Consider the following 18,060-nt stretch of genomic DNA (forward strand, 5'->3'; position numbering starts at 1 on the left):
CTAAAAGAAAAGTAAAATAGCGAAGTGACCTCACATAAGAGCTTGAGTAACACTCAAATGATCCTAATTCAACACTGGGACTAAAGGCCGACTGCAGTGCTGATCAGGGGGTCACTCCTTAAAATATTTTCACAGCATCTCAAAACCTCAGCCCCGAGCTTGGAAATTTGGCAAAAGTAAATAGATTAATTATACTCTGGTTGTCTGCCCCAAATTGTGACTACCTTCAATTTTTGTTTTTCTTTATATTCACAAAAAAAAAACTGAAAGTAAACTGCACCCAATCTAAGCCCCAAGATTCAAGGGGCGGTTACCTTAGTCTTTCTTGGTTTTTATGGCACTTGGTATCTACCAGGCGACGGGGGAGTTGGGGGGGGGGGTTAATTCTGAAAAATTAGAAAAAATTATGTATTTTTAACTTACGAAGAAGTGATCGGATCTTAATGAAATTTTATATTTAGAAGGACCTCGTAACTCAGATCTCTTATTTTAAATCCTGACCGGATCCAGTGTCATTAGGGGGAGGGGCGGAAATCTTGGAAAACGCTTAAAGCGGGGAGATCAGGATGAAACTTGGAGGGAAGAATAAGCACAAGTCCACGATTCGTGACTGACATAACTGGACCGGATCCGCTCTCTTTGGTGGAGTTGGGGGGGAGCAATAAGGAAAAATTAGAAAAATTGAGGGATTTATAACTTACGAACGGTGACCAGATCTTAATGAAATTTGATATTTAGCAGGAACTCATGTCTCAGAGCTCTTATTTCAAATCCCAACCAGATCTGTTGACACTGAGGGGAGTTGGGGGAGGAAACCAGAAATCTTGGAAAACACTTAGAGTGGAGAAATTGGGATGAAACTTGGTGGGTAGAATAAGCAAATGTCATAGATACTTGATTGACGAAACCGTACTGGACCCGCTCTCTTTGGGGGAGTTAGGGGGTGGGGTTCAGCGCTTGGCGAGTTTGGTGCTTCTGGACGTGCTAGGGCGTAGAAAATTGGTAGGCATGTCAGGGAGCTGCACAAATTGACTTGATAAAATCGTTTTCCCCGATTGGACCATCTGGGGGGCTGAAGGGAGAGGAAAAATTAGAAAAAAAGAGGTATTTATAACTTACCAGTGGGTGATCGGATCTTAATGAATTTTAATATTTAGAAGGACCTCGTGACTCAGAGCTTTTGTTTTAAATCCCGACCGGCATTAAGCCTCTGATTTTCTTTTTAAATCAATCTATTGATTCTTATAATTTTGCTAGAGCTCATACCATATGAGCTCTTGGCTCTTCCGGCCTCGTCACAAGTGCCATATGAGCTCTTAGCTCTTGTTTCTTCCTTCAGGTAATCAAGCGTGAGAAGATTGCCTCGTTAATATTACCTTGATAAACAGTGGAACAGCGAGAGAGAAGTATTCAGAAGGATCTGAATGTATCATACACGTATGCAAATATAAAATTGAGGAAGACAAAATTGGAGGGGGAGTTCCAACATGGAGGGGGCTCCAAAATAACTTGACTTGACTTACTTGACTTAAGTCTCCTGCCGGGCACTGCTCGGCGTAGAGAGTGACGTCTGCCTCCTCCACCCACTTCGGTCCATGGCGAGTATTTGCTCTTCGCCCTGTCTGATGTTTGCCATCGCTAAGAACTCGGACAGGCTGTCGGACCAACGTTTCTTCGGTCGGCCTCGAGGTCGCTTCCAACCAACTTTGATAGGGTCGAAGTCATAGATCATCTTTGCGGGTAGATGTGGTGGCATTCGAAGCAGATGCCCGAACCATCGTAAGGTTCGCTCGGCTGCTTGAGACGAAAACCAAGACTGCTTTGTGAGCTGCAGAAGCTTTTCATTGCTGACGAAGTCAGACCATCGTAGGGCCTCAATCCTCCTCAGGCTCTTTGCATGAAATACGTCTATTTTCTTGAGGGTTGCAGCTGATGCTTGCCATGTCTCAGCTCCGTAAAGCATCACAGAACCGACTAGAGCGTTGAAGATCCGCAGTTTCGTTGTGCGACTGATATTTGGTTTTCGCCAGAGGTGACGGTTCAGTCTACCCATGACAGAAGACGCTTTAGATAATCTTGCCTGCAGCTCGGGGAGAAGTGAGCCATTTGAGAAATTACGGAGCCCAGGTAGGTGAAGTCTTTGACAACCTCGATACTAGTGGTGCTGTCCAGGCTAACTGGAGAGTTAACAGCAGGAGAAGACGGGTCTATGGCCATAATTTTAGTTTTGTTCCAGTTTATATGCAGTCCTACTTTGGCAGCCTCTTCCCGCAGAATTCGGAGCACTTCCAGCAGCTGCTCCATGGAGTCCGCCAGAATGGCCAAGTCATCGGCAAAATCGACATCTGTGATGGTATGATCTCCGAATTTGAGCCCAAAGCTGAGACGTGAAGTGGTTTTTGTCATAACGTAATCTATGATGACATTGAAGAGCTCTGGGGCCACTGCACATCCTTGGCGCACCCCTATCGTGATTTGAAAGAACGGGCTGCGCCAACCATTTACTTGTACACAGCTCTCCGTCCCATGGTGCAGCGCCTTGAGAAGTCTGCAATATTTCTCAGGTAGGCCAGTCAGCCCTAGGATCCACCAAAGAGCTTTTCGATCGACTGAGTCAAATGCAGCACGGAAGTCAACGAAGGCAATAAATGCTTTCTGTCGGAACTCTGTGGTCTTCTCTACTATTTGTCGAATCATGAAAATCTGCTCGATGGTTGAACGATCCGGCATAAAACCAGCTTGCTCCGGTCGCCGGATTTTTCGAATGATGCTCCGTCATCGATCCAGCAGGACCATTGAAAACAGTTTGCCGGGGACTGACAGTAGGTCTATTCCCCGGTAGTTGGAGCAGTCGCTTCTCGAGCCTTTTCTCTTCCATAAGGGGATGATGACACCCTTCCGCCAATCCTCAGGAATTATCTCTGTTTGCCAGATTGTAGAGAACAGGGTTTGTAGAAACAGGAGCATTGCAGGACCTCCATATTTTAGCAGCTCTGAGTTTAAGCCACAGATACCCGCAGCTTTATTATTCTTGAGTCTTTTCACTGCATGTCCAATTTCTGAGGGGCTGAAAGGCTCATCTGGAGGAACATCTGTTCCAGGTCTTTGACTGCAAGGTTGGCTGGGACTATCATTAGGAGGCGCAGACGGACCAGTATTGTTGAGGAGCGAACAGAAGTGGTCCTTCCACCGCTCAAGACAAGAACCTTCGTCAGAGAGAAGTGCACCATCCCTGGACAGGACGGGACCCAAGGTGGGAGTTTTATTTTCAGTGAGGTCTCGGAGATGCTTGAATAGGCTGCCCATGTCTTTCTTTTTTGCAGCTAGCTCAATTTCATCGGCTTTCCTTGCAACAAACTGGGTTCTACCCCGGTGAATGAGTCTGTTCCGCACTCCATTGAGCCTCCGATATGTGGTCATATCCCCAAGAAGTCTTGCCTTCCGTCTTTGCTCTATGACTTGCAGTGTTTCATTAGTTAGCCACGATTTCTTTGGATAACTCCTCTTGCCAAGCACTAGTTGTGCTGCTTCACTGGTCTGCAATTTAAAATGCTTCCAGAGATCTTCGCTGCTATTAAGTGAGCCAAGGGCCTCGAAGCGATTCGATATCTCGATACTGTACTTCTGGCGAGTATCTGGTTCCTTTAGTTTCCCAATATCTGCAGCGACGGATTTTCTTTTCGATCGTTGTGCATGGAGGCGAAGCCAAAGATCGGCGCATACAAGCCTATGGTCTGCGTTTCCAAGCTCTGCTGATCTGTAAGTTCTGCAGTTCTTCACCAATGATCTCCAGCGTTTGGAAATAATGACGTAGTCAACCATCTTCTTTGTACGACCGTCATTACTATACCACGTGTACTGATGAATAGTTTTGCGTTGGAAGTAGGTGTTTGCAATGTAGAGGTCGTGAGATCGGCACAGTTCAAGTAAGCGAAGCCCATTGTCGTTAAGTGGGTCGGGGGATACAGGACCAACTGTGCCACGCCATAAACCCATATCATCGCGCACTGTCGCATTAAAGTCGCCAAGGAGAACAGTTATATCATGGGGGGAACTGTTGCAAGGCATCTGGACAAAGCAGAGTAGAAATCCTCCTAAGTTGCATCATCAGAATCGTTTGTCGGGGCATAGCATATGATGACAGTCATCTTGCCATGTTTGTGTCCAAAGCGGGCCTTCATTAGTCTGTCCGATAAAGCTTCGTGTAAAAGTGTTCTTGTAAGGCTATTTAGTGCAAGGCCAACACCATTCCTTCTCGAGCTTCCTCCAGACCAGAGCAATGAGTCACTGTTACCTATTCGCTCTTCTCCGCTTCCGGTAAGACGTGTTTCTGTAAGACCTGCAATTGACACTTTATTCTTGCGAAGTTCTTCAGAGAGTAGGTTCTTTGACGCAGGTTCATTCAAAGTCAAGACATTCCAGGTGGCTATTCGTAGCCCCCTTCGGTCCATAAGGTTTAGTCTGTCAGTCTTTCTGACGTCGTCAGCATGTCCATTGACGCGCGATGGTCAAGATCTTAAAAGGGAATCCGGGTCCGAGGCTATATTGTCACTTTTCGTAGCACTTAATTTTCGGGTGGAGGGTCGCTAGCCCAACCGACCCTAGGCCTGGAATCTGATTAGAGCTAGGTTAAACCTAGGTACTGAGATTCCCAGGGTGGGCTCCACCCGCCACATGAGGTTGCGGCCGTCCTGATCGGAGTGTTTAGTTAGGGGAGAAACCCAAAATAACGTACCCTAAAAAGAGAAAATACAAAAAAAACTAGGGGGATAACGGAATGATTTTCAAAAATCTCCAGCCTCTGAGTTGCCACGGTCCCGAAAACCCCTTTCTTACGTACATGCCTGAAGGAGAAGTACTTAAACAAGTCAGTCGTTGACGCCATATCAAAGCTTGCCTTTAAATGTAACAGTAAATAGCGACGAAGACCAGGAAAAGTCCTGGTTGAACTTCGTTGAAGAAAGGATGCTAGGACTGTTTTAAAATGTTTTTTAAAAACATTTTTAGTTTTAATTTTCACATTTAAAAGTAAGTTCTATACATACATATTTTTATTCTGGTGTTGTGCTGAAGACGGTCCTTGGACACAGGGCCGAAACATCCACTGAATTGAATTCCACTGGCTTGGAAAAAATAATTCCCTATTGCTCCTAAGTTGTGTTTGTTTGAAATGTAACAGTCGCTTCCTGTCCTACTATCCCACACTGGCTAAGGCTAAATCGACCGGTGATGTGAACGGAAGTAACGATTCATGCGTAATGACTTGAAAGCGAACCAGTAACTGTTTGGTGTCGGAATGTTAAAATAGCATTGTAGGCTAATTTTTTTCTACGATTGCAATTCATAAATAAATGTGTTAACTTCCCCTTCGTTTACGCCTAGTTGAATACAACAGGAATATGTAGTGGTGGCTCAGCTTTGTAACGAATATCTCATGTTTGGTTCGTAATCAAAATACAATACTTACAATCACTTTTGATCAAATGCCGTAGATTCAAACCCCAATTCAGTCAAGACTTGTACAATGCAGGAAATTTACACAAAAATATTGGGAGGAGGATTTAGTGTGTATTTGGAACTTATGTTATTATACCGCCAACACTCAAGTTTACAGTGTGTAAAACTCGAGAACAAACCGGTTAAATCGGTTAAACCGGTTGGAACTGTTTGGTGTCGGAACGTTAAGATAGCATTGTAGGCTAATTTTTTTTCTTTGATTGCAATTCATAAATAAATGTGTTAACTCCCCCTTCGTTTACGCCTAGTTGAATACAACAGGAATATGTAGTGGTGGCTTAGCTTTGTAACGAATATCTCATGTTTGGTTCGTAATCAAAATACAATACTTACAATCACTTTTGATCAAATGCCGTAGATTCAAACTTCAATTCAGTCAAGACTTGTACAATGCAGGAAATTTACACAAAAATATTGGGAGGAGGATTTAGTGTGTATTTGGAACTTATGTTATTATACCGCCAGCACTCAAGTTTACAGTGTGTAAAACCCGAGAACAAACCGGTTAAACCGGTTGGAAGTGTTTGGTGTCGGAACGTTAAGATAGCATTGTAGGCTAATTTTTTTTCTTCGATTGCAATTCATAAATAAATGTGTTAACTCCCCCTTCGTTTACGCCTAGTTGAATACAACAGGAATATGTAGTGGTGGCTTAGCTTTGTAACGAATATCTCATGTTTGGTTCGTAATCAAAATACAATACTTACAATCACTTTTGATCAAATGCCGTAGATTCAAACCCCAATTCAGTCAAGACTTGTACAATGCAGGAAATTTACACAAAAATATTGGGAGGAGGATTTAGTGTGTATTTGGAACTTATGTTATTATACCGCCAACACTCAAGTTTACAGTGTGTAAAACTCGAGAACAAACCGGTTATCAGTCCGGTGTCTGTATTAAGAAATATTTAGCCTACGCTCAGTTAAAAACAAGTGACGACTGACAGAATACACTGATATTATATAATTTGGGCTATATACTTGCAAATTAGGGTGGGGTAGGGTAGAATTTAGGTTGCCCCAACCCCCCTAATGTGTGAATATATAGCCCAGATTTGTTTCTAAAGTGTTATATTTTCAACATGGCTTTGTATTTTTCATCAGGATTAGCTTAACTTCACTTCTTGAGTGTTGGCATTAGAATACATAAGTACAAAGAAATGTCCCAATGAAGGTGCCTCAGAAGTGTGTTTTTTCCTGGATATATGTGATATTTCCCTTGTCTTCACTGCGTGAAGACATGGGCTCTGGACATCACATATGGGTTTTGACAACAGGTAGAGGCCTTTCACATTCCTCTTGTAAACCAAAAGATCCTTGTAAACTAAAAACTAAAAGTATTATTTTTCAAAAGATTAAAAAAAAGTTGTATATTAAATTTTAGTAAAGCTGACTTCATGGTGTTAAAGCTTGGAATTATTGGCATTATAACTCAAAATGAACAAAATTTGTAACGTATTTAAGAAGGATGCTTCCCCCTCACCTGTATTTGCTCTTTGTGTAATAGTTTGATTTATGATCAATATCAGCAATATTTATGTTACATTCAGTGTAAAGACTTCATAGTTTGTTGTTTTTTTTTTTTTCGTTTTAAATTTTAGCATCGCTCTTCATTTAAATTTTGAAAGTTCTGTCATTATTTTATAATGATTTATTCTCATTTCTGCCATTTATCTTCATTTTCTGCCATTATGTAAAATCATATTCAGTGGTATTGCAAACATTAGGGGGTTGCCACCTCCTAATACCCCCATACTCTTCATGCTCTAGCTTAATTAATACACTACATTTTTTTTTAATAATAAAAACCTCTCAAAAAAGCCCGCCCCCTAAGAAACGTTGATAAATCATTGGATATATTAAACCGGTACTATGATGGGGCGCAATCTCTTTCATTACTTAAAAATACCCCTAAAGCTTTTTATTTTCCTTTCAATAATCCTTCTCCCGAAAGTCTACGACCACTGGCTCGACACAATCGCTCCAACAGAAGAAAATTGACCATTCTCGTCAGGAAAAATATACATTTTTTATTATGGGATGTAGGGCATGAAACCTCCGGTATAAAACTTCTCGGATATTTTGTGTAACTTCCTGAAGTAGCATTTACTACGACGATCTTTTTTTGCTGATTATGATGCCTCTATTTTTCAAAATATCAAAGGTTCAAAAGAGTTTCAGGGGTAAACCCCCTGATCCCCCCCCAATACCAATCAGAGGGACCTCTGACAGAAGATTTGGAACACGAGGGCCTAGAAATACACTTATCAGACTCTAGGCCCCCTCCCAACAAAAGATTCCATTGAACTTCTCTTTCATGATTTGTGTGCATCAATACAATGCTGTATAACAGTTATTATTGATGTATAAAAGGTCTACAATATCCGTTCATTTCACATAGACAGTGTAGTATATTGGTTAGTTTTAAACAATTTGGCTATCTAAGAAATTTTGTTTTGTAGCATTTTGGTTCTATTCAGGCCAATATTATTGTTTGGCATCTAAAATGGCAGTTACCGATGCTATCATGGGGCGCGATCTCTTTTATTGTTAAAAAAAAAGCAGTAAAACTTTTATTTCTTTTCAACTGATCCCTCTCCCGATAGTCCACGACACCTGTTTTGACGTAATTACCTCTAGTGAAACAAAAAGAAAACAATGAAAAAACAAACCCACAGACACGATTCTGGACTATTTTTCTCAAAGAACATACATTTCGTATTGTAGGAAGCAGGCCATGTGACCTCCAATACAGAGTTCTTGGATATCTTGATTTTCGTGGAGTAGTATTTACCCTATTTTTCATAACCACCACTCTTTTTGCAAATTATGGTACCTAGATTTTTTTTAAATTATCAAATGCTCTAATGCTAATAACTTTTGATGAGTAAATACATCCTAACAAATTTTACACATTCGGAATAAGCATTAAAAGTAAATTCTGTGGATGTATTTATACATTTCGTTATCGAATTTCTTTTTTTAAGTTTTGGTTTCTATAGACAAAGCTTGTTACTACTTGCCGTTCATTACCTTTTTAAGCAAAAATGGTCGATTATTTTGGTTAATTTACTTATCAAGTAAAATTAAGGTAAGTAAAAATGTAGAAAAATGATAAGTAAAAATTGTAATTGTAAAAATTGATAAGTAAAGTAAAAAAGGTAAGTAAAAATGTAGAAAGGGATAAACCACAAACGATTCTATAACACAGTTCAAACTCAAATGTTTTAAGGCTCTTTAGTTACGACAGTATCATCAAGTAACACATTTGATGAAAAAAAAATAGGAAGAAACAATAATACACAAAAGACAACCACAAAAATAAAAGCCACATAACAAGAATGCAGCTACTAGAACTACTATAAACTCGTCACAGAGTTTAGTTAGCTGAGACCGATACGTTGGCGAATGCTTCTCATCCATCAGACCTGTCTGAAGGCCATTCGCCAAAAAAAATGTAAGGTTTTAAAAATCTCCAAAGCTTGCTCTTGGACATCACGCCTTTACCTTACAGCTTTACACCTTACAGCCTTTTCAGTCGAAAGAGTCTAGCTTTTGCCCATATGGACGACACAACCAGGCTGCCTAAGGCGCTTTTTCATGTCATATTACTCTTGAGTGTAGTTGAATCTCTTGAGTGTAGTTGAAACACTACGTTCATATGAAGTCGCATTTTTGGGATATTATTCCTCAAATTAACCTTGCACAGCTATTCAAAGAGTTGTCTAGCTTATCTTCATTTTCTTTGTTCCGCACCTCATCGTTTCATGCAGCATTTAGCTATATTCATCATTATAGTCCCAAACCCAAAGTTTGAAAAAAGACTAGAGAATACTAATAAAATACTCAAAATATAATAATAATAATAACAAGAAAAATTAAATGCAACACTCAAGGAGACAATTATCACTTTAAATTGGAAAACATTTAGAGGAAATTTACTAGAATTAACACGAGTATCTGAAACAGATGAGTAAAAGAAATTTATCTCGACTTACCGTCACTTAGATACTTCACAAAGATAGTTTCTAATGAGTGACGACATTACTAAATTTATTATTTCAGTTTATCTGTTCATTTCAAATAGATTAGGTTTAGTAAGCAAGCAGTTTATGATAGCAAAAACAAAACAACAGTAAAGATTTAAAGAAAGCTAGAAAGCAAAGAAAGCTAGTAGATATACCTATTGAAACTAGCTTCAGCCTTCCAAAATAAAAAAAAATGGCATAAATTACAACTTGCTATAATTTGAGCCACATTCCCCTCCCTGTCCTCAAAAAAATCTTCTGGTACCCCTCCGTCTAAGATTTGTTAATATGTGCAACAAAGAATGAGATGCAAAGGACGGATTACAATGTAGAAGCAAAAACTTACAAAAGCATAATCAGCCCAACGTGACTTTGCTATTGACAGAGATTCTTCCCGAAGTTTAATAAAGTAGTTAAATCTTTCTTCTGTCCATTGTACATCCTTTTGACTTTCATGTTCAGCCTCCCCAAATACAACATCAATAAATGAGTATTCCTTCTGAGCAGAATCTACCCATTCCTTCACAATAGCTTCTGAGTTGTCATTCGATTTGTCAACCTTCATCCTAAAATATACAAGACTGAATTATTTGGGCACATACTGACATTATTTATGGAGTTTAATTTTTTGGGGCATTTGATAATAAGCTATATTTATGGCTGCAAATAGGAAGTGGGGTAGGTCAGGTGTTAATCTCAACCCCTATGCTCTTAGAATCGTTATAATACCAATCCTCTTGAGGAAAACTTGAATATACTATCACACATTTGTGAGATATCGCCCAAAAAGGTAAGGGTGCAGAGAACTTGACATTCATACAGCATATGGTCAGATACAGGGATGTTAATATACCCAGACTACAATTTGACAGTAAAAAAATAAAGAGAAAAATTTTGATATTTCACAATATCATTTTAAAAACATTCGCATGAGTGACTTTCCTATGCCTATTAAATCGATTATTGTAGGCTACAGGTTGTGATCACAAAAGAAAATATGCACACACAAGCAAACGTAAGAGAAAAAAAATTGGTAATACTGACTCTTGAAAACTAAAAATGAACCAAGAGAGGCCTATAATTTTTGGAAGGGAAATTGAGCTTCAGTAATCTTTAGTAAAAAAAAAATCTTTTTTTGCAGATCTGCTTTAAAACTTCAAAACATGTAGAAAGGACCAACGGAACCTCTATTAAGACAATAATAAGAAACAACAATAAATAAAAAAATCATGAAACAAAACTAGTTGTATTGATTTGTAGCTTGATTTGAGTTACCTTTTTGGTTAACTGCCAAAAACGCTAGAATTGCATCATAAATATGTTCTGATTTGTTGTTATCTGAATGAATTGCCTTGTTTTGTATCTATTTTTCAGTCCATGCTGAACTTCCTTCAAGTTATGAGGCTATTTACAGGTTATATTAAAACGTTCAATCGTATTATCAAAAAAAGACACATTTTTAAAAAAAAAGACATCTCTGGAAAAACTATCATGTGAATGTATGTTTTTGTCAGGTTACTAAGTTGGCAGGAAATCTGCTATGCTCCCACAAATGAAGTGGACAAAGATGAAAAAGACAAATTCTACGAAATGTTACAAGCAGTTACCAAAGATGTGCCCAAGCATGATATCCTCTGCGTTGTCGGCAACCTCAATGCCGTAGTTGGAGCAGACCGTCAGTAATGCCCAAAAGCCACGGGCCCTTGATATAGGAGTTATCAACGAAAACGGAGCGCTTCTTGTAGACGTCTTGCTGAGCAACGACTTGATCATAGATGACACATTATTCAAGCATAAGTAAATCCATAAATAATCCTGGGTGTCCCTAGATGGTCGGACAAAAACCCATATTGACCACTTTCTAATTTCAAGACGTTGGAGAAGCAGCTTATTTGACGTACGTGGCTTTCGAGGAGCTGACGTTAATTCAGACCATGTATTGATGATGGCTGAAATACAAATTAAGTTGAAAGCTCAAAAGAAGAAAGTGACCAGTACCTATAGGCAGTTTGCCACCAACATACTAAAAAACCGAGACTTACAAAAGGATTTCTGTATTTATCTGAAAAACAAAATTGAGGCATTGAATCTAACAGATAAAGCTGACAATCATGGTGTCAAAGATATTTGGTTGATAATCAAGAATACCTACCATGATGCCACAAAGGCAAGTCATGGATATAAGAAAAGAAAGAAGGAGGAATCGATATTGGACAAAACCTGAAAATTCATTGAACAGCGCAAGGAAACGAAGAGAGATATTCTGAATGCGTCAAGACCTGAAGATAAAGACCATCTGCAGCTTTGCTATAAAGAAACGGATAAAGATGTCAAAAAGGATGCAAGAAAATATAAGAGAAACCAGATAGAAGAGAAAGCAGAACTTGCTGAAAAGGCTGCAAAAAAGGCGACTCCAGGATGGTTTACCAGCTAATCAATGAGATAGGTGGGAAAAACATGAACTGCTAAATCGCTTGTTAGAAATGGAAACGGAAACGCAGTTTCAGATCCCAAGAAAGTACACAAAAGATGGGCATCCCATTTTGAAAATATGCTTAATTGTCCCACGCTCCATGACCAAGAACTATACCTGAAATCTCGTTTTTACAAACTAACGTAAGTGCTGATCCTCCCAGCACTGTAGAGGTTGAAGCACCTGTCAAAAAGCTTAAAAATGGCTGTGTGCTAGGAGTCGATGGGATAACGGTAGATATGCTAAAGACATCCCTTCGAGCCTGCTTAAATGTACAGACTGCTTTCCTAGTAGCAGTTTAGAGCATGGAAAAAATCCCATGTGACTTGACTAGAGGTATTCTAGTCAAACTGTTTAAGAAGGGAGATGCTCTTAACTGTGACAACTGGAGGGGATCAACCTGACTTCAGTGCCAAGTAAACTCTTGACCATAACTATATTGCAGTGCTTGAATAACATCTAAGGGAAGAACAACATGGGTTTCACCGTGGTAGATCATGTTCTGACCTTATTTTTATCCTCAGACTAATGTTAGAAGAGTCAAGAAAATGGAATAAAAAACTGTATCTGCTCTTCACTGATTTAAAAAAGTGTTCAACTCCATCAATTGCAATGTTCTATGGAAGCTTTTGAAATTTTATGTAGAATCTAATAAACTAGTCCAAATAATAATGGCTCTCTAAAAAGAGAGCAAATGTTGTTGAGCCACAATTCTTCAAGATTCTCTCTGGGGTGAAACAAGGATGTGTTTTATCCCATTCCTATTTGTCCAACAGCTAGCATCAGGCTTTGGTGTAAAAGCTAGTGGCCCAAGCAGCTCAGAGACTTAGATTTCGCAAACAATGTAGTACTTCTAGAAGAGGCGAAGCAAAGTTTGTAGCTACTGCTTGACACCATAGCAGACGAGGCTGAGAAAGCGGGACTAATAGTAGACGTTGGTAAATCAAAGAGCATGGCCACATCCAACTCACCTTTGATCCTTAAATGCAACAGAAAAACAACCGAATAAGTCCAGGAGTTCAAATATCTTGAAAGCTGGATGGAATATGATGGCGGAATAGTCAACAAGATAAAAAGAATTGGATAAGCAGCATTCAACAAAATGAAACAGGAATGGCGAAGCAAAATATACTCTTTGCACATAAAGCCCCATCTGTTGAATAGCAACATTATGTCCATTCTCCTTTATGCAAGTGAATGCTGGAAGCTGAAACATATTCTAGCATCTGAAAATGTCTGCCTCAGAAGAATTCTTAACATTTTGTGGCAGGACCAGGTCACAAACGTAGTGGTCCACAGATGAACAGGTCGACCACCAGTCACTGATCTCCTGAAGTACAGAAGATAGACCTATCTTGGTTATGTCCTGTCAGGTTTGGTTATGTTATGAATGTCAGGAGACCATCTTCCAGATACTATCTATGAGTGACAACCCAAGGATGGGTGAAAAAGAGGACAACCAAAACACACCCTCCAATGACAGTACAACCAAGACCTGCAGAGTGCTTAGCTGTTGTTACAACCGCAGTGGGAGGACGTCATGGCTGCTGTTCCACTCCACGACGTCTGGCAAGGCTTTGTTAAAACCTTATGTGCCACATCTGACCCTGAAGAAACTAAGGTCTAGAATGCATGAACATAGAAAATGCAAATTATATAAAAATCTTACTTCTGAAACAAGTTCCTGTAGTGGATACAGTATTTCCTTTAGAGTTGTCTTTGCATAAAAGTTAAATAGCTGTTTCTAACCCAGATGTGGCCAGATCTTGTCTAATTGATACCCTTAATAACAACCAAAAAAAAAGCCTCAAAGAAATTCAACACAAAAAAAAAATTGTTCAAGTTAAAAGTATTACCTAATCTCTGTAAAGATCCTTTTATTATAACAAACAAAGCAGATAAAAGTAATTCAATATTTATCATGGACAGGACAGATTATGACAACAAAATTCAATCACACTTAAAATACAAAAATACTTATGCAATGATAATTCATGATCATACTGATCAGTTTGCTGATAAAATTAAAACTGAACTAAAAACTCCAAAACAAAGTGGTAGAATCACTCCACAATTGTGTAATCAATGTTTCCCCTGGGGTAGCTTTTGTCCAAAATTCATAGCCTTCATACCTTTGCTATATTCCCAAAGATCATATAAAACTAAGTTGGTAGATCTAGTAGAAAAACTTGAAAATACAAAGATTTCAGCAGACACAATAATAACTAGCTTTGAAATTGTTTCTCTGTACACAAATATTGATCTTAGAAAATCTGAGATATAAAAAAATAAATTGAAAAATATTGTTGGTGAAACTGAAGATTCAGTAACAGGGATAGATGGCAATGTCTGAATGACCTTGTTTTACTTCGTAACAAGTATTCAATGTGCTTCTAGTTCTGTAGTACTTTCTATCAGCAAATAAAAATCAGGTTACTTGCAAATATTTATAAGGAAAGCCTTGAAAATTGGGCTTCAGATTCATATCAGGTTAGTGGCAAATATTTATGAGGAAAAGCTTGAAAATTGGGCTTCAGATGCATATCTTGGAAACAATTTACCTTTATAAGACTGCAATCAAACCAATTTTTTTCACATGGAGTAGAGGCATGGAGTCCATTCAACTCAGATAAGAAGCCCCATAACCCCTTCAAAAAGGCTTCAAAGACTAGCATGCCTAACAATACCATCAGAATATCATGAAACAGCCAAAGTATCCATACAGCCAATTCTGGGATTTCAGTCAATACACATTTTTCTAAAGGAAGAAGCAGTAAAAAGTGCTGCTTAATAAAAAACTATGTTTTTGTCTCAGTGTTGCTTAAGTAGAAAGAGCAGTAGATGCCAAGAATAATATTCCTCCTACAATTAAAACCCAAATGACTATTTTAGATAGTTATAAGGGATAGAAAAGAAATGGAACATAAGGTAAATATGATCCACAAGAACAACACAACAGTTTGTTTCACAGATGGCTTGCAATTTGATTGAAAATCAGTAACTAGAATATTAAAATACCAGAATACATCTTATTTGGAGGAAATAATTAGTTATCACCCAGGAAGGTTTGCTATGGTTTCCCAAGCTGAAATGTTTGGAACAGAATATGCAGCCAGAACACTGGTGGAGCAAAAAGTACAGACAGAGATATATGTATTACAACCAGGGGCATCCCAAGCCTCTTTCCATTGGGAAAGCTACCTAATTTTTACCAAATTAAAAAAGAAGATTAACCTTTAAATATACTTCAATATGTAGAGATTGCCAAACATGTACATGATCACAATTAGAGAGGAATTTGCCTAGTTTTCACTCCTTTTCAATTTTAACAATCTGACACAAGTCACACAGGTGCAAAAAATCAAAAGCAAATAGAAAAATTTAAAAACTTCACAAAATTGGGATAGGATTTTTTTGGGGGAGGGATATAAAAGAAACTTTGAAAATTGATTCTCAGTAGTGGGAGTATTTTCTGCAAGCAGTTAATTTTCACAGTGGGTTTCTCAGGGGCAGGGGTGTTGAATAAATGCCAGCTATTTATGGATAATTGGCAGTAGCTTTAACTTTCAATGATGCACCAACAATCTAATAAATGGTAATATACTTGGACAAAAGTATTCTCCAAAGTCATTACCAAAATCATAGCTACAAATAATTTTTACCTGAATATTGGCAAATGTAATAGTACAAAGTAAATTAATATTAGCAAATATGAGAAGTGATGAACAAATCAAAAGAACAAAAAACAGTAAAAAATGCATGGGGATGGTAGAATTACCATGCTGTAATATTAATGCTCTTTTACATGCAAGCTAATTCCAAGGATTTGAGATTCTGCCCCTCCACCCCATGCCTGGAAATGACAGGCTTGTTTAAACCTCTTTAAAGACATCCAGAACAAGATTCTGGTCGATATGTATTTCAATAAAAAAAGATTTCATGCCTGAAAATAATGATTAGAAGCTGACATCTCTACTCATTATGACATTGGCAGGTAGTTGCAGTGCCTTGCAAATTGATGAGGGAGCTATCACCATAGAAATACTTTCACTGACAAAAGCTGTAGTTACAGTAATGTTGTCATCTTGCTTTTGCTTCATAAACTGCTTACCTTAAATTACTTTAAATTGCAGCTTGGAGTGATCAAAGTATTTTTCCTTGTAGAAACTCCAGAGTTGATAATACATGACACATAGTTGAATACATACACTTGACATGTAGTTTGATGTTTGTGATTCAAGTGGTTCCCAGTTATACTTCATTCTTTTGTTGACCATTTGTTGTCAAGATGGTTCTTAAAGCTGTCTGTGGTTTGGGCAGCAATGGTATCTGGCAGCAATTTGTTCTAGAGGTTGGCAACACAATTGGTAAGAAAATGGGTGCATTGCTGCTTTGAGGAGAAATGCCTGGATAACTGAAAGTTATGTCCCCTTGTACAAGAGTCCCAAGACGTCAGAGGAAGAAGATCAGGAAGTGCCTATGAATTAATAAGTTTATGAACCAGAATGACATCACCCTGTCTTCTTCTATAAACCAGAGTTTCAGCTTGCATAGCCTTGTAGGGTAAGGGAGCTCATGCAGTCCACTCACTATCTTATTGGCTCTTCTCTGGATATCTTCAAGAATTTTAACATCTTTTTTTAAAAAGGGGGATGCAAGGACCATGCCTGTCTCAACCCTTGGCCAAACAAGTCCTTTATACAAAAGGCTTAGAATTTTAGGAGAGCCAGGGGAAATTGTTCTTTTTATGAGCCTTAGTGTTGAGCTAGCTGATGCTGCTGCCTTCTTTGCATTACTTGTTACTTGTTTTTAGTTGTATCCTTAGTTATAATTTTAGTATTGTTATTATTGATAAATAAAGATTTCAATAGGTAAGACAGAACTTGCTTGTGATAAGAGGTTGTGTAAACTGCCAATATAACTTCAGTTACTTCCTCTTTTGACACAGAATTGGCTGCACCCCTACCCTAGACAACATTCTGCCTCTGCCCATGTATGACTGCCTATTCAGATAAGTTAGTCAAACTAATGGTGAAACAACAGTGAGGAAATCTGATTTTCAGGTGGTATAATAGAGACCTTACAGTGGTTTAATTGTCTAAGGGGTGATTAGCTCTTCACTCCATGGTATATTGCTCCAATAAATACCCTTATCAAATCTGTCTGGGCTATTGGAAACAGCCAAAATACATACTAAGGAAGGCTAGTACTCCTATAAAATAGTGCCTGGTGGTCTGGTCAATTAAATCTCTAGTAACCTATTGTCTAAAACCAGTAATCTAGAAAATACCTTAGCATCTAATTAGGCCTACAGAATCAGAAAAACAAAGTATAGTAACCATAGCTAGATACAAGCAGAAATACAGAATGATACTTACCATATTCCCATTCTTGATTTGTCATAGTCTAGCTTTTGCAGATAGTGGAAGAAATAAGGCAGGAAATGGGCTTTGTCCTTGATAAGAACATTTACAACAACAGTGGGATCCTTAAAAGAACCAAAGCCTTCTAGAAAGGAGGGAGAAATAAAAATAACTATTATCAAAATATAATGCCATTTCATTCTCAACACTTATTCACTTAAGCTGTATTAGCATCAAGTAACTTATTTCTCTTCAATAAGTTACAGCTAACTAGCCTCATTCGAATCACTCCGGTACAGTATCTAGCCTAGAAGTGTTCGGAGCTTCAAAATTATCACCAATTTGTGCCATCTATAAGGAAACATTTAGGGCTATGTTTTTTACAGTTTCACAGCTCGTGTAGACAATCCTAAATTCCCAATTTTCTAGTATTGTCAGGTTTTGTACCAGGGTGCTATTTGACCAAGTCAAAATTAACTTCTTGATATTCTATTTTGTTTAGCCAATTACTAATTCAGATACAATTTACAAGTCATATTCGAGGGAGAAATTGATGTTCTTAGCCTCGGTCGATAATTCAGAAAATCGCATACATATTATAAAAGAATAATAAAAAGCTGTAATTATAGTATTTTTGACCGAATAATCGTTAGTGGGTGGGTAAAATCATAAGACCC

The 18,060-nt window shown here is 38.3% G+C and overlaps 1 protein-coding gene across 1 annotated transcript in view; it reads right to left on the bottom strand.

Annotated features, from left to right (window-relative positions):
• The window catches only part of LOC136031510 (glycosyltransferase 25 family member-like), a 50,303-nt gene extending 32,606 nt beyond the window's left edge, over positions 1 to 17,697 (bottom strand). Inside the window, exons 1-2 of the mRNA XM_065711176.1 lie at positions 17,399 to 17,697; positions 9,894 to 10,113 (exon numbers count right to left, since the gene is read on the bottom strand). Of these exons, the coding sequence (XP_065567248.1) occupies positions 9,894 to 10,113; positions 17,399 to 17,583 (405 nt within the window). The 5' untranslated portion in view covers positions 17,584 to 17,697. The remainder of the gene's footprint in view (positions 1 to 9,893; positions 10,114 to 17,398) is intronic.
• Positions 17,698 to 18,060: the final 363 nt, after the last annotated feature.

The sequence above is a fragment of the Artemia franciscana genome, chromosome 9 (assembly GCF_032884065.1).
Source record: "Artemia franciscana chromosome 9, ASM3288406v1, whole genome shotgun sequence".
NCBI lineage: Eukaryota > Metazoa > Arthropoda > Branchiopoda > Anostraca > Artemiidae > Artemia > Artemia franciscana.